Here is a 23359-nt window from a genome sequence, read left to right on the forward strand (position 1 = left end):
CAAATTAACACATAACATGTTATGGCGCATTGCGCAAATTAACCTTTTACACCGCGTGGCACTTGCAATTCACACTTATGAATTCTCAAACAGGTGATATCGGGTAGCCGACTATTTCTGGCGCCTGATTCGCTAAACCGCTGCTACTGAATTACTCCTTTTTGCTCCCATGGCCTGTTTCCTTGATGACCTCAGTCTCCTCTTGAATTGCATCAAAAGTTAGACCGAAAAACATGCCGTAATTGCAAAAAAAATACGCACGCTAACGTTAGATGACAGTGTAGCTCTGGAAACAAAAGAAGCGTCAGTTTATCACCTTACTGTCGGATGAAATCCAAAATAGCATAAAAAAAATATACCATAAACTTCAAAATATAAGCCGCAACTTTTTTCTCATGATTTGAGCCCTGCAGCTTACTCTTTTTTTTTTTTTTTTTGCTAACCACAAGGGAGCAATACATAGGGAAAGCAACGGTGTCAATTTATAGAAAAACTATTATATAAAACTGAAAAGATGCGGACAAATGGTTGTGTTGAAAAAATTAAAAATAGTAATGAAAATATCAAAATTATGTATGAGTAAGATCTTGCATGAAAGTTTGTCACGTGCACATTTGATGCATATATGTATATTTATATATAATGTATATACAAAATTCTATTTATCATTTACGTGAAATGTGTTCAGTAAGATAATTAAATGGTAAATGGACTTTCACTTTTATAGCGCTTTTCTACCTTGGATGTTGTTTACCCCCGTGGCTCCACATTCATACATTCATCCAGATCTCATTTAGAAGAGGGAGCGCGTATAAAAATAACTGAGATAGGAGAAAATGAGTAGACATTAGGGGTCATGTCATTTCAAGATAATCAATCAATCAATTAAACAAAATAGAATAAAACAGCAGGTGGTTTAAAAACGTTTTCAATAAAAATAAGAAAAACTCCCATATATTGTTCATACCAACTTTCTCCATAATTATCTGATGTTACGAACATCTTTTCCACAAAAAAAAGGTTAATTGCTCAATTTTTTTTCTGCTGCATCTTTTATACTTGTAAAAATGTAAATGACAAAAAAAAAAAAAAACAAGTTAATGTTATATTGCCTTGTTCTTGTGCCTAAATTTTGGACAGTGGAGTACAGTATTTTATCCCGCAGTAGCCATTTTGTTGATAGGATTCATTTTGTTTGTTTGTTTATTAGCGCGTCCGATTCCGAACAATGCCTTCAATGCCGCGTGATTTTCGCACTTCCCATCTGTAATATTTGGAACCAAAACGAGTCAAAGTTCAAAACACAATTCATCCAAACTTGCACAAAGAGAAACACCCGGGATGTACCGAAATGAAAAATTCAGAGGGGTCTGAATTCATAGTTTCTAATCTAGCGTACAGCTGTTGTTGTTGCTCGGGCGCCATCGTCAGATTGATTTGCGCGAGACATTTGATCAGATTAAATTGTGAATCCTCTTACTGGCAAACAACTAATTTGGCTAATAATTCTTTGTTAGCCAAAGACTCATCATAGCCGTCAAATCCAGGATTTTCCACACCCAGTCAGCATGGGGCTGATGCGCTGAAAGGCTCCACACGTCTGCTAAAGAGGCGACCGGGTAACTTAAATGCTGTTTACCCCCGTGGCTCCACATTCATACGTTCATCCAGATCTCATTTAGAGGAGGGAGCTCATGTAAAAATAACTGAGATGGGAGAAAATGAGTAGACATTAGGGATCATGTCATTTCCTGTGATGTGTGCTCTCGACGTCAAGATTGCTCCAATCTTGAGTGGCGCAGTTAATAATGCCGTTAGGAAGCTGTGCTTCCAAAATAATCATGCATCTTATGCCATGCTGTTTGCTTGATTTAAAGCAACAATATATTCTAATGTGACCTTCCGATAACGCCTGGAAGCTGGATTCTAATGAGAACGGCGTAAGCTAAGATCAACTTTGTGGCGTTATGTTACAAATTATGGAAGGTACTTTGGTTTTTTTATGATATCATAAAAGAATCAATGGGGAAAAAAACGCTAGGGAGCTGAAATTTCCAGCAGATTATTAAAACGTAAAATTTTCAAATGCGATTCTAACATTTCCATGTGATTGCAGCTGGAAGTGCGAGATTTTCTGTTCAAAAATAATCATTGTCCACATTTTGGACCATATAAGACTATTATAATTACAATCTTTGAGACGCATTTCAAAAGGAGTTATGACACTGATTTTCCAGCGAGTTTTGCAACATTCCGCTGAGCGGTGGTCACGCTATGTCAGCAAACAGAAAATTCTTTGTTGACTTGTGTATCACCTCAAGACAGTAGGTGGCGGTAGAGACCAGTTAACCGCTATGTACTAAAGTCTCATCATCACATTACAGACTACAAAGACAGACCATACCATTTTTCCAGTTTTTGTGGGTGTTAATATATTCAACGTACATATTTATGGAAAGAACTGATACCACTGAACAATTTGTGTGGTTGAAGGAAAAATAATATTCATAAATAACTTCAATTGTTGGCCTTTAAAAGCATGTACAAAATTTAGAAAAAAAATGCCAATATAGGAATCTGAAACACACTGAATGCACAAGAAATATATAACCATGAACACGAGACTGAACACAATTCCTGCTAAGATTCTATTTAGCGTGAGCATTTAAGGATCAAAAATGTTTAGCTTTATCTGCAGTTTTCCTAAATACAATCTTCATTAATAGATTACTGTGGCGTTGTGCGCATGTGTATTAATATTGAGCATCGTCTGCAGTTATAATATAAATTTTGTCACAGTCAGTTTTACACAAGAAAGCGCAAGAAAGATTGCTAAGAAAATTCATTATTTTTTTAAACGTTTTTATTTTTACTCCATGATTTTTTCTATGGAAGAGAGGAGACTGAGGAAATAAAGTACTCACTGTCAAATAATTCAGCTAAACGTTTTTCCTTTTATTTTTATTGTTGTTTTGGCATTTTGAAAAAAAAAAAAGAAATACCAATTGTGTGTTTGAGGCAGTTCTAGTTGTAATAGCGTCATTCAAATTGTTATGTTTTGTTAACATCTTAATGTGAACGTTGCTATGTAGGGGGAAAAAAAAACGACTTTGTTGGAGTGAATTCCTGCATCATGATTATAAAAAAATAATCATTTGATGAATATCACCTTGACAACACCATTGATTGTTGTGTTTAGTACTCCATTATAGGACAGCTGTTTTTGCTTTAAATGACACCGAAAAGACAATAAAAGCGGATTATAGTCAATACATCTAACATCAGATCAGTGAAGCTGTTAAAAAAACAACACAAAGCATGTGGCTTATTCATAAATTGTCTGAAAGAAATAAATGAGATTTTCACATTTTAGTCTATAATCAGCTTGTATAGCACCTATCACCTCGCTATCACAAGCATCCCCGCGCCGTCTACCCCCCCCCCCCCCCTCTCTTTATTGTGCTTTTTAACACCTTGCTGCCCCCGTCGGGGGAGGCTCAGACAGATTTAACGCAAACATTTGCAAAGGCGTCAAGGGCCCTTTGAAGGGCCGAGGATGCTTTTTAATCAGCGTGGGCTAATCACCCATATGCTTGACAAAAGTCTGCTTGACTCATGCTCTTTTGTGTGTTGATGTGTGTGTGCGCCAGTGTGTGAGGTGGGAGGCCACATCAATAGTTGGCTTTTTCTTCTCTGCGTGCTTTAAAATACCCCCCCCCCCTCCATTTTTATTTTTAGGACTATTGTTTAAATGAAATGCTGATTTATTAAATTGCGGATTCATTACAGGCCAATTAGAGTTATGTGCATCCCTGCAACAACACGGCACAAATGACACTTTTGAGGTCTGAAGAGTCGCATTAATATTCCTCCCCTGCTATTTGAAAGAGGAAGACAAAAGCACATTCTTGCTCATCCTTTATATTACTCTCACACTCTGTTTGCACAGAATGATATGAGTCGCAGAGAGGCTGAACTCTTTATGAATGTCAAGAAGCGGATTTCTCCTTGTGAGCCTTGATGATACAAAGCTGCATTTTTATGTGGAAAACTTTACTTTCCTCTTTAGCTAATCGTGCAACTAAGCTTTTTAAAGCTACTTTGTTTTTGATTCATGACTACGTGTTGGGTTATTGAGGTCTATTGATTAGTGCTGCAGCTGCTGCTGCTGGTTTTTAGTGGCGAGGATCTGCTGCACGGCTTGATTATATGCAGGAGAAGTGGTGAATTATTACTTTTAAATCATGGAGCTCAGCAGAAAGGTAGCAGATACGCTCAGCTTAGTGGTAAACATGAAGTCGACCAAATCACCTCAAATATAAATGAATATGAATATAAATGAATGGAGAACATTAAACATATTTTAGTGAGTCGTGTTTTTAAGAGATTTATGATCATAAATTAGATTAAAATTGCAAAAATTATATTTATTTGTAAAGTGACCAGAGGGAAACTCTGAAACGTGTATACGTATATATGTGAAAAGCATAATATATATATAAATATATATTTTTTTTATATTTTTTTTCACAGAATTAGAGCAAATTTCTCAGAAAATTAAAATTGAAATATTTACAAGTTGTACTCTAATTCTACAATCAATTACCTTTAGAATGATATGCACTATAATAGCTAAAAAATGGATAAAGTTACAGCAATATTAATGTTAAATTTACTTTTCAAAGGTGTGCATCATCCAATCATCTTATTTTCATACGCTTGGATTATAATTTGAACCTTTCGGCTGCTTGGAGGTGAAAGTCGAGACCTTCGGAGATTGTTTTTGTAGAAATCCCGAAATGGACATCTATCAAAAAATGGTATTTTTAACGATAACTCAAAACTAATCTTTGTGACATACGCCTGGTTTCGTGAAAATGTATCTCTTACATACTGTATATACGTACTCCTTTGTTATCTATCCATCCATCTATCTATAACCGCATTGTGGCCAACTTTGAAAGTTCTTCTCTTATCATTACTGCATTTATTTTGGCAGCTTGTGGTTGAAATGCCACGAGGATGCTATCCCATTTGACCAGCCACCCAATACGCTCTCTCGGCCTACAGCAGTCAAAAAGCTGTCATGCAGTTGTACTTTTACATCAGATAATTGTTGATTTGACCTGAAAGCTTCTTTGGCAGCCGCCGCTCCCCTTGGATGGACCATTGCCAGGCCGTCAGTGGATGGGTCAATGCACATTTGCATAGCGGCCTATTAAAACAAACAAAAAAATACAATAACTGTAAGAGCATGTTTTCTGACCATGTTCAACAGCATAATGAAATGTTTGTGTATCTGGAATCTAAAAACGCACTGGACACCTGCACATACAATGGAAAACAGGAATCAATAATTTGGTATTCATGAAGGTTATTCATTTGACTATGTGTTTATTATTGTGTTTGCAGTTTGTGTTGGTCATGGAATTGCATCACACAGAGATGTCTATAATATTCAATTTACCTTAACAAGCTTGACGGTAACATTAGGAACAGCTCCAAGAATTACACAGTACGCCAAGCTCTAGCCATCATAATTAAACATATTTTTAAAGTAATACACACAGAAGATGAATCAAAAGTGAAAACAAAGGCAGGATTGATGATATAGTCTTCTACCGTATCTCAATCTATGACTTAGGTGTATCTTTGAAAACAAACTACTCAGAATTATTTTAACGATGCAAATATGCAAAAAACACACATTTCCATTTACTGTAGCTTATATGATATGATATGATATGATATGATATGATATGATATGATATGATATGATATGATATGATATGATATTATACTATATTATATTATATTATTTTATCGAGACAAAATGCCCAAATGTCTTCCCGGTAATGGGGTATTTGTCTTTTTCCCTACAAATGGCAAACTAAAACTTTATTTGTGAAGCATATTCTTGTTAAGACCACTTGGGGATTGATCTGCTGCCAGAGGTAAACCATTTGCCCTACAAACGGTCAGCATCAGCTTGCGATAAGCCAAATGTCCCCCCATTTGGGGGCCTGTGGTGTCAGCCATTGGTGGATGGGCCAGCTCATTTGCATACGGCCCACTTTATAGCCTGCCTGCACGTGCGAAGTCTGCACTCATTCACAAGGCTGAGGTCTGCTCGGGTCATTTGTGATTTACATGAGTAGAATTTCTTTTTCGGTTTTACATGATGGCAACACTTGCTCGCTGCTGCTTTGTGCTGGTTTTAATTATTTACGAGGTCCAGTCCACGACGACAAGATACTTCACCTACGAAGAAGACGCACCCGGGACAGAAATCGGCAACTTATCCAGAGACTTGAAGATCGACCCGGCCGAAGGCCATGACACATCCTTCCGCTTCATGCAAGAAAACAACTTCTCGGTGGTGCGCATGCGGGAGAACGACGGACTCCTGAGCGTGGCCGAGCCGATTGACCGCGAGCTGCTGTGTCCTCGCACCCCGCGGTGCTTCGTCACCTTTGACGTGGTGGCTCTCTCCAGGGAAAAATTTCAGCTCATCCACGTCGAGATCGAAGTGCGGGACATCAATGACCACGCACCAGCATTTCCCCGGAACGAGACCACCCTGGAAATCCTGGAGAATGTTCCTCTGGACTCTCGCTTCCCGCTGCCAATCGCCGTGGACCCTGATGTGGGGGACAACTACATCCAGAGCTACAACATTTCCCCCAGCAGCCACTTTGCAGTGGAGGTGCGACAGCGGGAGGACGGTGTCAAGTTCGCCGAGCTGGTGCTGGTGAGGGAGCTGGACAGAGAGATGGAAGACTCCTACCTGGTGGAGGTGAGTGCCACCGACGGAGGCGTGCCAACCAAGTCGGGTTCCGCGACGGTTCGCATCAAAGTGCTGGACTTCAACGACAACGGGCCCGCTTTTGAGCACGGCTCCCTGAAGGTGGAGCTCAATGAGGATGCTCCGGTGGGCCACCGTGTGGTGCGGGTATACGCCTTTGACCCCGACGAAGGCGTCAACGGCGAGGTGATGTACTCCTTCGAAGGTGTCTCAACAGAAGCCGCCCGCGTCTTTCACATTGACCCGCACACCGGTGACGTGACGCTGAGGGCCCGCGTGGACTTTGAGAGACGGAAATCCTACGAGCTGCGCGTCAAGGCCTCCGACCAGGGCGCCAATCCCGCGTCCTCCAGTTGCAAGGTGTCCATTGACGTGGTGGACGTGAACGACAACGCACCTGAGATCAACATCAAGCCCATGACCGCCAGTGCTGACGACGTGGCCTACATCACAGAGGCCGCGGCCGCAGAGAGCTTTGTGGCCCTGATCAGCACCTCAGACCTGGACTCTGGCTCCAACGGGTACGTGCGTGTCAGCCTGCTCGGCCACGAACATTTCACCTTGCAGCAAGCCTACGGAGAAACCTTCATGATTGTCACCACCTCCGCTCTGGACCGAGAGAGGATCCCTGAGTACAACCTGACTGTTGTTGCTGAAGATCTGGGCAGCCCCCCTTTTAAAACTGTGAGGCATTACACCATCAGGGTGACGGATGAGAACGACAACGCACCTCTGTTCAGTAAGTCAGCATATGAAGTCTCCGTCATAGAGAACAATATTCCGGGATCTTATGTCACCACCGTGGTGGCCCGCGATCCTGACCTGGACAAGAATGCGAAAGTCTCCTACAAGCTTCTGGACTCCGAGGTGCAAGATGGGTCGCTCGTTTCCACCTATGTTTCGATAGATTCCCAAACAGGCTCTTTGTACACGGTGAGATCTTTTGACTATGAAAGGATCCGTGAAGTAGAGCTGCTCATCCAGGCCGAAGATAAAGGATCCCCCCCACTGTCGAGCACATCCACAATTAAAATCCGTGTGGTGGACCAGAATGACAACTACCCGTATTTCACCTTCCCCGTACTGTTTAACGACTCCGCCGATATCCCGTTGCCCTTGAACGCCCCCGTTTCCTATTTGGCCCTGAGCCTTTCTGCTGAAGACTCAGATGACGGCGTGAACTCTGAGCTGTCCTATCACATGTTGCAAGGAGACCGCAAGCTTTTCAGTGTGAGCAAGGCAAGCGGTGAGATCGTCCTCAAACGATGGCTCAAGGCTCAAATCGGGGACATCCTGGAACTGGTCGTGGCCGTTAGTGACCACGGTCGCTCGCCTCTCTCCAGCAGCGCCACCCTGCGCTTCGTGGTCACCGACACAGACCCCGTGGAGGACCGAGCCGTGGCGGTCTTGCATTCCAGTGACGAGGAAAGCTTGGATGGCTCGTTGGTGGTCATCGTCCTGCTGAGCGGCGGGTGCGCTTTGCTGCTGGTGGCAATCGTGGCCGTGGTGGTCACATGCAAAGTGGGCCGCAACGGCACAGGGGCCTCCAAAAGGAAGGCCCGCCTCAATTTGTTTGACAGCAGGCCCCCCCTCGGTTCTAGCCAGGGTAACATATACACTGGGCAGAGAGGCTTCTTCCTGGAGAGGACCGCCTCAAGCTTGGATGACTCCTGCTTGTACGAGGACAGGAACAGCGACTCGGAGTCAAAGGTGACTTTCACTTCTCACGCAAACTGCGCCGTTCTTCCGTCTAAAAAAATTGAACCTAACCGATTTTGTTTTCTTCTCAGGTGTTCTTGCCCTCAAAGCACTTTCAACCATCATCTGTGTGGCAAGCTGACAAGTATTGTTTGCAAGTGAGGTAAGTGTCACATGACACCAAGTCGCATGTTACAAGAAGCATTTGGTTTTACCCAGATGAGTCAATTGATGGATCTCTCAAACGAACTATCCTACCAGAAGGAATTTGTTTTGACGATGATTTATAAATAAACGCCTCAATTTCAAATGGAATTACATTTCTACACAACCTGAAATATGCTGAAATATTAAGCATAAAGTTTTCCCTTTTGGGATCGAAGTAGAGGTATGTTCACAAAAATAAATCATTAACTTAATTATTATTAAATATTTATCCACAAAATAAAAAAATAGAGTCCGACCTCTTCTCAAAATCAAATTTTAAAAATATATATTTGTCCACAGAAAAATATTAAACACAAGTTGTCCTTTTTTGGGATCAAAGTAGAGATCTGTTCACAAAAATAAATCTTAATTATTATTATAAATTCATCCACAAAAAAATAATCAACATAAAAAGTAAGATCTGTTCTCAAAAATAAATAATTCTTATACATATTTATACACAGCAAAATATTCAATTTAAGGTGTCCTCTTTTTGGGATTATAGTAGATCTGTTCATAAAAAATAAATCATTAACTTGACCGGTAACGAGAGGTGGCAAGTGACAATTTAGGTCAAACCATTCTAGTATGGCAGATAATCTGGCTATTTAACATAACATTTAATAGCCTATTGAAAATAAAATGTATTTTCTGAACTTATATTTCCCTGAAAATTCTAATTCATTAATTATTTTTAAAGGACTTTTTGCATGTAAATTGCAAGTACCCTCTTGAGTTCCTTCAATTACCGTCGTCAATCGCCATGAACAAAATGATAGTCATAATCAACAGTACAAATTTGTATAAAAACACTTCTTGGTCATAAATATTCAAATGAATAACCGTGAAGCGTTAACTGCACAAAGTAGAAATCATGCGCCGTTACTAACTTTTCAAGCTCACATGTTGTGTGTGTGTGTAAATAGGTTATATGAGGTTATATTAGGGAGGCATCAATAATCAAGCTAATGCACTGATGGCTCATACTGTCTCTGTGCTGATTTGTAGTGGCACGGGCAACACTGACCAGCTGAGCGTGAAGGACAGTGGTAAAGGGGACAGCGATTTCAACGACTCCGACTCGGACGTCAGCGGAGAAGCTGCCAAGAGGAGCTTTAGCACCTTTCACCCAAGACTTAAAAGTAAGTCAAACGCCCTCCCCAAATTATGGTACCATTTAGTTGAAATAGAGATGACACATTTTTCGCCTGCAGCTCATAGTCTGGTGCGGCCTATTTGCAGTTTTTTTTCCCTAACCACCAGGGGGCAATCTCTCGGTAAACAAAGGGAGACAGAAGAAGATGCTAAGTATAGATTTTGATTTTAAATTGCTGTTACTTTCCATCAGGGGGGCATTCTGCACAATCAAGCGGGTGTGTTACTGTTGTGTTGGTGCAGTATTCCAACAGTTTGTCAGTTTGTTGTCTATTTATCTGTGTTGAAGGTATCATTTTGATATGACCAAGTCGTTAGAAAAAGAAGCAACCTGCGTTTTATAATCCGGTGTGGCCTATACATGACAAAAACAGCTTTTCTTTTAGATTCAAGTTGTTGCACACTTTTACTCACAGTTAAACAACAATGATAAGGATGCAATAATAAAGATGAGTTAATTCTCACAATTTCATACTTGTGTAATGAATACAGGTTAAATACAGATTCTTACTGGGAAAACGGTTCAAAATAACGGTCCTAAAAAGTAATCATTTTTATCTTTCTAAGGGATTGTTGGATTTCATTATATTGTGAAGTCCCTTAAGAAGCATTCAGTTATTGTGTAGCAGTGGAAAACAGCAAGAACCAAACTAATCCTAATTTCTCTCGCTTGTGTTCAGGTTCGTCCAGTACTGCTAACAGCTTAGCGGGGGATTGCCAAGGCACCTACTGCGCCATACCGCCGCAGTGCTTCAGGAGCCCTCGAGACTTGGCGTACACCGTCGGCTTTTCCCCGGCGACCCTCTTCGAGGATCTGCAGGGTTACGTGCACTCCTGGAACGAGTCCACTTATGCTACAAACCCCAAGAAAACACGCAATGGCGGCGTGCAGAACTACAGCGGTCGAACGGGAACTCTCCCGTCATATCTGACCCAGGTGCACAATGAGTCAGAGTTCCACAAGCCCAGTCCAAATATCATCACGGTGGCGACTGAATTAGAGGTGGCGACTATGTTTTGAGTTTTAACCTCCTGTCTACTGTAAATACTTGTAAAAACGGCTCCGCGTTTCTTTATTTATTAGCATTTGCTAATGTCTGTATTTTTTAGTGCCGCTTCCCTAATAAACCTGAGATTGTAAAAACCCGTCGAGCTTCGTTCGCACACTTGTAAATTCCCACTGGGAAATGCTTCTTTTCAGAATGATTCTTTAAAATGCATACATATTTCATTATTCATTTTAATGTCATCGAGATACAGTAGCTATACTTTTTTTTAAAAAACTTTTTTACTTTTTTAACTGCATTACATTACATTTTCTGGTGAAACTTTCACTGTAAGAAAAATAAATTAAATATTTAAAATAAAATAGCTTTATAGCTTTATACACACATATATATATATATATATATATATATATATATATATATATATATATATATATATATATATATATATATATATATATATATATATATATATATAATTATCTAATATCCATGATTACATTACATATTATTTACACTATTTTAGAAAAAAAAAAACAATGGCTGCCCTCCTCAACACTGCTGGATTTATGCTTGTAATGATGTTGCTGATAAGTTCCTTGAGGTGATTTATGTTTTTGTGTCTTTTGCTGATACACTATCACCTGCAAACGCCTGAAAGGATAAAAATCAAGTAGGGTGAGATGAGAGGAGGCCACTCCACAGGATTGCGCCGACCAGTCCAAGCATCTGGTAACTGCTGATCTAACCAGTGATGCATGTAAATACCATAAAGCGATGCCTGCTTGGAGGTAAACAGGGAGGTAGCATCCTTGTTTAGCAGGGATGGAAAAATGTCTTCTGTCTGGCATTAAAATGTCCCTCGAAAAATGGTCCATCACTTTGCTGTCACCTTGCATCTCTGTCTCACTCATCCAGTCAGGCGTAAAAAATTCATTACACGTCGACACACTGGAACTTATTTGTTTTCAAAAGTGGTAGTCGCGTAGCTCATAAATAATATGCATGTTTGTAAAAACATTTTATCCAGTGTAAGAATTTGTTATTTTTTTTATAAAGATTCTTTCTGTGACCATGCGTGTCGTTCATACAAAATTTCAATTGGACAAGCGATCACTTGAAACGATTGGCAGTGATTTTTGCAGCCACCCACTAAAAAAAGAGATCAACAAAATTGCTGCTACACTTACTGTTAGGTTTTGCAATGCATCAATAAAATATACCTCTGACTATCAATATATGCACTGTCTACATGTGTTGCTACACCATTTATGTTTAAAAAAATTGCTATTGATGCTAGTTCTGTAGCATATCAATGTGTTTATCATTTTTATGTGCTGCCTTTTGTTGAATAACGTTATGTGGTTTGATTAAATACACAATATCATTTTGTTCGTTTTTTTAAGTAACCCTTAATAGTGGCAATGTGTATAATACTATGGGGAACTTGGAGGTCTGGTCTTCCCTGATTGGGTGGAAAACGCGGCAGAAAGTGCTTGTGTGGCCTCATATTGAAGCAGTCAACTCCAGTTTATTTTTTGTTTAAATTACGGTTTATATATTTCTGTCCTGCGCAAGGTCTTGTGTCCAGTATATAATAGTAATTTTTTGCCACATATGAATAAAATATGTTATTGGCTATCATTATAACCCATAACTACATGTGTTGCTGCACCATTTGTGTTAAAAAAAATCGTATTATCAATGCTGCTTCTGTAGCCTACCTTTTATTATTATTATTATTATTATTATTATTATTATTATTATTATTATTATTATTATTATTATTATTATATGATTTTTAGGTGCTACTTTTAGTTGGAAAGCCGTGTGGTTTGGTTAAAAAAACAAGATAAAAGTTTTTGGTGAGTAAATCTTAATAGTGGCGATGTATCTTACACTTTGGGCACTTGTAGGTCAAGGTACTTGTATTCCTTCATGCATTTTTCATGTATTTTTCTTTCCTGATTGGCCGGGAGATGCCACAGAAAGGGCTTGTTCCGTCTCATAATGAAGCACTCAGGGTCCAATTTAAACCCCTACTTAAGGTACCAAATATGGTTCCGAGGTGATGGTGTATTCTGTCCTGCTCTTTTTTGCTTAAAAAAAAAAAAAAGAAAGCGCAATTGCATGAAGCAATGACAATTACGCCTCAGTTGTCAAAGGCAAGCGAGCAACTCGTCCTCTGAAGCGAATCCTTTTTCCCCATAAAACTCCTGCCGGAGTTTGCTAACATGCAGAACTCTTGTCCCAGTTGGAATCGACATGATCAAGACGGCAGTCAGTGATGATCAGATGGAAAATCTCATGCTGCTCCATTACCCGGGAGACGGCCTTTGAAGACTCCCAGGTTACTCGGCTGAGCGTCTTGCATGGAAATGAGGGCGGGAAGCACGAGAAGGAGCCATTACATGCCAGCGGTTTAAAAAAAAAAAAAAAAAAAAAAGCTGCAGGCTGCTGTCACTCCTGCTTGCCATCTTTTATGTCATTTACCTTTGTGTACATATTTATGTGGCTGATGCCAGTGTGGAGGGCAAAAGTGTGAACCTGAGCTGTGAGGCTGATTTTTCATCTGCGCGAGTGAGCAGTCGAGAACAACAAGCAACTTTCGTGTAAAATCGTAATCTCAATCAATCGGGGGTTGGGCAAGCTCCCCTGAATTCTAAATTTTTGACTGGAAGAATTTTAGGCTTCCAACCAGGGGCGGAGCTACAAGGTGGTCTTGCATGGCACTCAGTAATGATGTTTTTTTTTGGGGGGGTTTTTAGGTCTGTGATTTATACACACATGCATTATACTTAGATCATATGATACCTGTTATTTTTTTATTGCAAAATCATGTTTATATTATTATATATAAATATGATTTTACTTGGAGCATTATGACTTGAAGAAAAATCTCTGTTTAGAACGTTTCACACATAGATTGACCGTTTTATCGTAGAATTTTTGACAAAATGTGACAAACAGACTATATACATTTTAAAAAAAATAATTCAATTATGATTTTGTTTTCCATCAAAAATTTAACTTTTTTTTTTTTTAGGAAAGAGCAAAATAAAGAATTCTCACAAAAATATGAGTACTTCAAAAAAAGCAAGCATATTCTAGACATTGACTTTTCTCAATTTATAGCTCCTTCTTTTTGTAAATGTTCCACTGAATTCTTTTTAAGTAAAAATACACGTCACTATCTTGTTATATCCTGTTATCACACTCTTCTGTAGGCTATTATTAGCCCGCTCGGGTGTACCTAATCTTATGTCCGCTGAGCGCACGTATGGGCGATTTAAAAACGGCATTGAAAAGCCGCAGAGTAAAGTCAGCGTGTTCTGTCCTCATTATCTTTTAAGGTCACTTCCAAAAGGCGCCTGCGAGGATAACGAGCATCAGACAAGCATCGTCACAAATGACATGATAGCTATCTGAGGGCCACTCCAGAGGAGATCATCATTTCCAAAACTGCTGCCGAGGAACTAGAACTGACGACACCGACCATTTGGCTTTTTTTGAGGCTGGCGAGAAGAACTAAGGCATCGGCTAACCGGCCGCTAAATGTCTTCGGTTTGCCCTATCTGCTATAAGGTTTCTTTTCTTATTTTTTTTCATTAAAATTGAAGGTCTCAAAACCTCCGACCAAATTTTCCGGATCAGTTTGACGTCATCACTCTACTCTTATTTCCCGCCAAAGATACAGACGGCAGTGTCTTTAAGATGTGGAAGTTCTTTCTGATTGGACAGAATTTGGTGACACTACTGCCACCTAGCGGCTTGGCATGCTTGTAAATGAATAAAACTGCACTATGCAGATTTGTGTGGCAGAATTTTTTTTTTCAATAAACAAAGGCATGGACAAAATTTCTTTTACAAATGCAATTGGGCAGATTATGCGGGTTTAAATAGCTCTGATTACAAGGCCTAAAACCAAAGGTCACAAAAACTCAGACCAAAGGGTAAATTTTTCTGCTCCGTGTATAAAAATCACAAACCGGAGATTTACGTCATCACTCTAATTCCCGTCAAAGACTCCGACGCCGGTGGCGGTAAAAGACAGAAGTTCTTTCTGTTTGGACAGAATTTGGCGACACTACTGCCACCTAGCGGCTTGGCATGCTTGTAAATGAATAAAACCGCACTATGCGGATTTGTGTAGCAGCATTTTTTTTTCAATAAGCTAAGCCATATTTTTACACACGAAGGAGAGCAGATTACACGGGTTTAAATAGTCCTGGTGAAATGTAGACGCGGCCTAAAATGGGCATGGAGTTGATTTGCTTTGGCATAAGCATAAATAAGCTATCTTTCGATAGCAGTGATAAAACCCGGATGCAGTGGATTAGTTGCCTTTTTCTGTGAATAAATCTCCAAACAAAGCTCCCACGCATTAGCGCAATATTCTTCATGGAAATCTCCCCTCACCGTATATAGTTTACATCTCCGTCTGCACTTGCAGCATGCGGAGCTGATCAGTTCTTATCTCTCATGCTGGCTTTGAAGGTGCTTTCTGGGCACACATACACACTCATACACATTAAAAAAATGGCAGGCAATAAGGAAGGAGGTCATATTTGTGCCCTCGGTGACGTGCGGCCATCTGACAGATAGCCGATTTAACACAGAGGAAAAATGCATTTATCAATCAATACAATGCGCTAGCTTTCATTATACACTCCTTGTAGGTCAAATAGTTGTGCACTGACCTGTCAAATTGAGCCAAGGGCTGCGTTCATCTACACTTTTGCGGCAGAAATGTGGTTTTTTTCTGTAATCAAGTGCACCTTACGTGAATTCAGAACAGTATCGAAATGCGGCGCGAAAGAAAGTTTGGGCACGGGTCGCAGCGGCACGTCAATACGGCTTCATTCATGAGTAATTGTCGCCTTTGTGTTGTCATAACAGCCACTTAAAGTCTTCATTTTTAAATGGAACGTCAAGGCTTGGATGCTCACAATTTTAAGAGACTATTTGAAGACAAGTTAAAAAAAAAAAATACGGAATTTCTTTTTTTCTGGTTCATTCATGGCTGCTCCATTCAATGCCAAAGACATAGTTTTACGGGTTTTTTTTGTTTTTTTTTAAATGAGACCAGACATTCAATACTTCCAAAGAGGCTAATACTGGCTGATACTAAAGCACCGTCTCCATCAACAGTTTCTACACTTAACTTTTGGATACTACACTGCATCAACCAGAAGACGACATTAACCTAAAGTAAAAAAAAAATAAAGCAAAAACGTTTTCATTCTCTTTCACTTCTTCGTTGGTAATGGTGGCTGTTTTGTCCATCTAGTTTTCTGCGCGGCTATTTGAGTCCGTCTCGGGCCAATCAATGGCCTCCAAAGTATATATATCACATTTTGTAACCAATTCTATTTTTTGAACCCGCAATCAAACTGGTTCCAGAAAAAGAAAGTAGAGTAGAGGAGAGCTGGTAGATTTCACGGTGGAAACTGATTTTGTCGAGTAGGGCAGGATATATAACATGGGTGGGGACAGCTTTAGATTAAGCAAAAAATAAAAGCGCTTCTAGGATAGTATTAGCAGTTACTAAAACAGGGACTTTTTATATATATATATATATATATATATATATATATATATATATATATATATATATATATATATATATATATATATATATATATATATATATATATTATATATATATATATATATATATATATATATATATATATATATATATATATATATATATATATATATATATATATATATATATATATATATATATATATTTCACACGCCTTCTATGACGTTAGATTCTCAAATAAATCCCCCTCATGCGCACACCTACGCATTACTGGAATATCCAGGCTAATTTCCGGAGCATTTAAACTTCAATAAACCCGAAACAGCAATTAAAACTTGTCATTATACATGATGCTGTCAAAACTTAAAAGAAGGAATAATAATTTAAAATAATTATCCATGAAATTTTATGAAGTCCAAATTACAAGTTAATAAGTTCGCAAGTTAATAAAAGAACATCATTTTATTTATTTACTGTTAATTGAATACAAACGAAATAAAATACCACAAACATTAAAAATGAAACAATAAATAAAGAAAATGCTATCACTCAACAAATCAAACAATCACAACAACACAATCGATCAGTGTTTTCAATATCTCCCGATAAATAGAGATTTAGCAGTAGAACATTGTGTGTAACAACTTCTTCCTTTAGCCAAGCACCGGTTCTCTACAAAGTTTCTCATAAACTGTTTAGTACTAATCACCCGCTGACTGTATACATCCCACTTTCCTGTTAAACTCTAAAACTGCAGTGGAAAAAGTCATTAAAAAAAAGTGAAGACTTTTCCACATTACGGTATGCACGCTTGGCAGGAGTTAAGGAGTGTACCCAATCACCGCAGTGCTCAAACGCGCACTCTCTCGATCACCTGACCTAAGGCAATCATCCTTCCAAGGCAGAGCAAACGTCCTAAATGAAACAGCAAGTCATTATTTAGTGGCGTGCGGCTCAGCAGCTTTGCTAAGTCTCGTACACAGACTGCCAAGCGAGAGGGAAACAGGTATATGGGCTCTTGTGGAGCTCCATGGCGCCGTTGCCGGGCAACCGGCACACAGATACAAATGGTCAAGAGACACTCGTGTGGCATCACCTCTCTTAATGGCGCACAGTGACATTTGTGCGCCGTAGTTTTTGGAACGGGTTTGACGTGCGTTGACTTGTGTCAAACTGCCTTTATATTCTGCTTCAGTTTGATTTCACTGACAAAAATGAGCGCAGACGAAAGTTCCAGTGACAGAGCAAATATTTGCATTTCCCAAATGTCACATTTGAAAATTATGTTGTTTTTTTTTTTTAATCACAAACTACTTTCTATCTATCTATCTATCTATCTATCTATCTATCTATCTATCTATCTATCTATCTATCTATCTATCTATCTATCTATCTATCTAGCTAGCTAGCTAGCTAGCTAGCTAGCTAGCTAGCTAGCTATGATAGCACGCTTCTTAGCTTATCATAACATAATGTCCATTCATTTTCAATTATCATTGTCTGAATTTGAAATCCCTCAAACATTGGCTATTCATTCATCATGACACATACTTGACGTATTAAAGTACTTGGTTAGCTAGCTAGCTAATGTTAACGATCTCTACAGATTAATATTATCCCTGTGTTTTTTTTTTTTTTTTATTATTATTTGGAAATGTCCTATATACAGCATACTATCACACAGAAATAAATGAAGTCCAATTAGGTATCTAATAAGCCCGTTATCTTGCTAGCTAATTAGCTCAGATTAACATATAGTCAGAGAGCTGAATGGAATTCATATTCATCAAGTTTTCTTTGTTAGTATTATCATTGTAATGTCTTATACACAATTGAAAATACATCTAGATAATTTTTGCTCATCCGGCTTGTTCGCTATTTAGCTAATGCTTCAACACAAAGTGAAATTGAATTAAAACTCGGCTATCATTGGTTTATTATTGTATGTATTAGATACAAAACAATATACTGTAAGTATATATGAGCAGACATACATTGAAATATTTTTGGCTTCATCTAGCTCCTACACAAGCTCGCTACCTAGTTCGCTACCATTCAAAAGCCATAAGCTACTTTTGACCTCATTTGCATGCCGTGATTTCAACATTGCGCCACCCGACACTTTATATAGCTCGGATTTACAAACAGCACATAACCTATAGGATACATAAATGCATAGTTGCACATCCTGAAGTATGATGTTGCGTAAGAATAGTAAACCTCGTAATTAGAATACATATGGAACACTGTGCTGTTTGCCATGTCCTTGCATTCACACAATGACCAAAGGAATAAAGAACCAAGCAAGCAGACAGAGAATAAAAATCGAAATTACATTTGACGATGAAACCGTCTATAATTAATGCTTATACAACCCAAGGTTGCAGGCATCAGTCATCTCTATTTTTAAATAATTACTAGGAGCATTAGTGGATTTTATAAATGACTCAAACTGGGCCAGAGAAGTGAAAATGTCAGCATTCATTAATTATGAATTCTCCAGGTGATTTAAAGGAGAGCTGCACAGGAAATAAATAAATAAAATACAAATTGTGCAAATATGCCCTTTGAAAAATCAATCTCCATTCATGGACTGTTTAGACTTGGCTGCAGGATATAAAGGCTATGTACTATACTATAAAACTGAACAAAACGCTTCTTCACAGGTGAGAGAACTTCAGCTCTTTCACCGCTAGGGGGCAACGTTATCCTGTGCGCCCCCTCCACCCACACCCACGCGCTAAAACACACGCACACACACAGCAGAAAGAAATCACCTCAAGTCACACCGCCGAATGCAATTTGAAGAATGTGATCAAAGAAACTAAATAGCAATTTATAGAGCATTTCATTATAGTTCATTAGAAGGAGGACATTTCTCTCTCTCCTGCAGAGAAGAGTCATTTCATGAGCTCTTGCTATTACGCAGGGTCAGTGTTTTTTTTTTTCTTTTTTTAATGGAGTTCTGCTAAAGGTCCCCCGCGTTGCTACGTGCTCGCTATTTCAAACGGAGCTTACTATTGTGCTGCAAGTTCTCCGAGCGGCCTATCTCATCACAAGTGCTAAAGGCGGCTGGATGGTGGAAAGTAGATTTCGATTTTGGGACGCTTTCGGGATCTGTCGCACTCCTTGGGTGCCTTGCATCCATCTGTCCATCCTCGGTCTATAGTGCTTGTCCTCATTAAGGTTGCGGTTGAGTTGCAGCCTATCCCAAGGCATACACCGCGGATTGGTCGACTGCCAATCGTGGTCGGTTACTAAGCTAGTAAGCCTTCAGGGCGCATTTTTGTTCCGTGAGAGGCGAATCCAATTTAACTTAATTGGTTGAAAAATAATTTGTTTACCAAGAAAAAAAAATCCCTATTCAATTAAGCATGTCAGAGATCTAGAATGACAGCCAAAACAATTAAAGAATATAATGAATTTTGTTTGTTGTTTGTGCTGAGAGATTTTTTTTCTTTTTGGTTTGGTTTTCGGAAAAGTGGCTTTTGGATTTAAGTCGAAAACTGGTGTGGGAAATGGAGTGCTGTTAAAGTTTGTGGTGTTTTGCATTGCTGAAGCAAATTAACGCAATTCCCCAAATATAAGACGCACTTTAAGACCAAAAATGAAGGACAAAAGCATGTGTGCATCCTATAAATGGTCACTTAAAGATCAGTTTTTTTTTTCTTTTATTCAACAGCATTTTAAGACGATTGATCTCTCGACCACATACGCTGAGCTTTGACGCACAAATAACAATGTATATTCTTACAATAATTAAAGGGACGAGCTAGAGGGCGGATGTTGCAGCTTACAGCTGCTCATGTTAGCTGAAGCTGTTACAGCATTATTTTCAATAAAAGAAGTGAGCAGTCTGAACCACCGTTCGAGTCCATTCATGTTCGCACACAGCAATATTACTGAAATGAAGAGGATAATGTAAAGGTTATGATGTCTCCAGCTAATTGAAATAAGAGCGATAAAGTGGCTGAAAAAAAAGAATTATTTGCTTATCATATCACGGCAGCTAATGGATTCCAAGAGCACTGCACAGGTGTGTCAATGAAGGATGAAAATGAAATAAAACTGCATGTGGCTCTGAATTTTATTCTTGTTCAGACTTTTGCATTAACGCCTCTTTAAAGGCATTCAAACGCCAGTTTATATCTGTTCATTTTTGTGGTTAATGTTGTAATTATTGTATTTAACAAAGACATCTTTATTTTTTACTTCGATTAATTGACAAAAGAGTGCAAGACAGAAGCCTATTTAATTATTTATGTATTATAAACTAGAGTGAATACTTGGCCCATGACTCAAAGGGCTCAAATAATGAGAAAAAAGTTGCGAGAAAATATACAGCAGTGAGCGGCTAATGCTAACACTGAAAACTTATCATATAATCACGGCATAATTGATAAGCGGTTTGTGAAACAGAGGGGAGCAACATTTGGTGGTTTGGTTCCCATTTTCTTGATGTTTTTTATTATATTGAAAATGTAGCGCACACAACTACTGGTTTGGTGTCAGACATTTTTTTTTTTTTGCGGAACCACGCACCACTCAGTCCCTGTTTGCAAATCTCCAGGGGTGTGAACTCTGGCTGAGCATAGTGGCAGATTGGGTGGAGGCGCATGACTGCTACTTTTTTTTTTGTTTTTGCAGGAAACGTAGCACACAGAAATTCTGTTTTGATGTTAGACTACATCCACACTCCTCCATTTGTTGTCCACCATATGACCTTTCTCATAACGTGTTGCCGGACGACAGATGACTTCTTTTGGGGTAACACATCAACAAATTACGCGGGCCTCTACAGCGGATTTTTTTTTTTAGATGGAAAAATGTCTGAGAAGGAAGAAATATTACCCCAGCCCAAATTGTAAAGCCCTCATAGCTGCATTTAACACATTGTTGAGGAGTAGTAATGGTGTAGCACAATGAGGACCAAATCCAGAACCCATTGTCTATGTACAACTAGGTGATCCAAAAGTGAGCTGAGCTAATGACAATTTATTTTCACCCTTGAGCAATATGTTGACCATTTTGGGTCATTTTCTTCCATATTATTCTCGTAGTATTTTAGCCAAGGGATGACACACTCCTATAGGTGTGTTAACCACGTGGTTGCGCAATGTTGACATGCTCTCACTATCTGGGTGAATTTTCAGCTCCCTAATGTCTTCTTTAAATGCTTTTCCTTTGAAGTGAATGTTTTTGATGTCAAGATTAAAGGATATGGCACAAGGATTAAATACATACTGTTGTTTTGCTCGTGGATTTGTAACCTGGGTCTTCAATGAGGATTTACCTCATTTATTTATTTTTTGCTGAAGGAGGGTCAACAAGTAATCGAATACTAAAGTAATGGCGTCCTTTTAGTATTTAGGTACTAAAGTAATTGTTTATTTGAGGTATTCAAGTATTAAAGTGATAAAGCACTGAAGTAATCAATTACTTGAAGACAGTATTTGATTGCTTGGATAATAAAGCACTCCTACTTGATTTTCTCAGTTTCTAAAATAATTTAGTCCTAAAGTGATTACTTTAGGTACTGAAGTACTGAGGTAATTGATTACGTTTAATTTTTTTAGTTCCTAAGTAATCAATTACCATTAAAGTAGGCTAAGGGATTAATTCAGTATTAAGTAATAACTTTAGTACTTCTTAACCGAAACAATTTGATTACTTTAGTACTTTTTACCTACATAATTGATTACTTTGAGTAGTTTAGTACCAAGGTATTTTATTGGCGCAACTGTTTTAGATTTTCACTGAAAAACAATGGTATATAAACAAAAATACAATAAAAAGCGCCCAAACATGAGATAAAAATGTGTATTTGTATGTGCTTTCAAACTGTTGCTAACATTCAAAACAAATCAAGAAGACGATGAATTTTCCATTTGTGAAATAAGATTATGCTAAAAGTGAGCAACCTTTTCAACATGATGAGTAACTCTGCTTCAACCGTTGAACCGTTGACACTCAAGTTAGCGCCGGTGTCCGCGCTTGTTTTGCCTTAAGGTGATAGCGTAGGCTTGAAGTGTTCGGGAGATAAGCAAAAAGCCTTGTGCCAGGAACGCCAAGTTTTTTTTGTCGCTTGGAGTGCAGAAAATAGAAAAGTGAGATTAAGCTAGTCATTTCTTTTTTACGTGATAAATTAATTGACATTAACGCACGATAATTGGCCGCGTGTTCCCTTGCATTTCTTCCTTATCACCAACAAGCTAACCCAAGCTCAGGGCCGAGGCAAATTAATATTCTTTTTTTTTTCTTTTTTTTTGCTGTTGCAATTAATCATATTCATGAGGCATGAGACACTGGCGCCGACTAATTCACATTCCTATTGAGCTTATTTACAATGTTGGCCAGCAAAAGACAAAAAAGAGAAACGGGATAATTCAGGATGATCTGTTATTACGACATCAACAACAACACGGGGCGAGCGGGGGCGTCGTTTTGGAGCATTACATCAGCGGCGGCGAAGGAGACATGAAATAAAAAAAAAAAAGAACCCGTAATAAATATAAATGACCCCGGCCCGTCCCCTGCTTTGGAAGCTCTTTGTTATATACGGGCCACCCGAAACGACGGACGCATCGCTGATGAATATAGTTCATCAGGCTAGTCGGCGCCATTTGACCCCCGCCTCGTCAGTGACTTCGCGCGGGAGCGTACGGCTCCTGATGATGATCAATCGGGGCGAAGGGAAGACGCCCGTTGCCCGCCGCTCTCCTTGGCGGAGGCGCCTGCCAAATGAAGCCGCGTCCTTATCCTATATATGGAAAGAGCAAATTAGAAAGGGAGGGCGAGAAGGCGAGCGCGGGATAATAAGTTGCATCAATCAGTCTAAATGGCTTGCTTATGTAATTAGCTAACAATGTTTTGTTTCTCCAGTTCCCCGAAGTTATTAGTGGATCACAGTTAACCTTGAAGTAATTGGAGAGGCCT

At 39.0% G+C, this 23359-nt stretch overlaps 1 protein-coding gene across 1 annotated transcript; it reads left to right on the forward strand.

Moving 5' to 3' along the window:
• The first annotated feature begins 5950 nt into the window (after nucleotides 1–5950).
• Nucleotides 5951–11203, forward strand: pcdh8.1 (protocadherin 8, tandem duplication 1). The gene is made up of 4 exons (XM_088415614.1): nucleotides 5951–8515; nucleotides 8596–8666; nucleotides 9719–9852; nucleotides 10546–11203. Exons 1-4 carry the CDS (start codon nucleotides 6179–6181, stop codon nucleotides 10884–10886), a joined length of 2883 nt encoding a protein of 960 aa, XP_088271740.1. The 5' UTR covers nucleotides 5951–6178; the 3' UTR covers nucleotides 10887–11203.
• The last annotated feature ends 12156 nt before the right edge of the window (nucleotides 11204–23359 follow it).

The sequence above is a fragment of the Hippichthys cyanospilos genome, chromosome 5 (genome assembly GCF_059441005.1).
Source record: "Hippichthys cyanospilos isolate Australia breed blue-spotted pipefish chromosome 5, RoL_Hcya_1.0, whole genome shotgun sequence".
Lineage (NCBI taxonomy): Eukaryota > Metazoa > Chordata > Actinopteri > Syngnathiformes > Syngnathidae > Hippichthys > Hippichthys cyanospilos.

Bases quoted from the DNA above. Each gene is read 5' to 3' on its own strand.
- pcdh8.1 (XM_088415614.1), top strand. From the start codon at position 6,179: ATGATGGCAACACTTGCTCGCTGCTGCTTTGTGCTGGTTTTAATTATT. The intron at 8,667-9,718 runs GTAAGTGTCACA...GCTGATTTGTAG, and splicing joins AAGTATTGTTTGCAAGTGAG to TGGCACGGGCAACACTGACC. The intron at 9,853-10,545 runs GTAAGTCAAACG...GCTTGTGTTCAG, and splicing joins CTTTCACCCAAGACTTAAAA to GTTCGTCCAGTACTGCTAAC.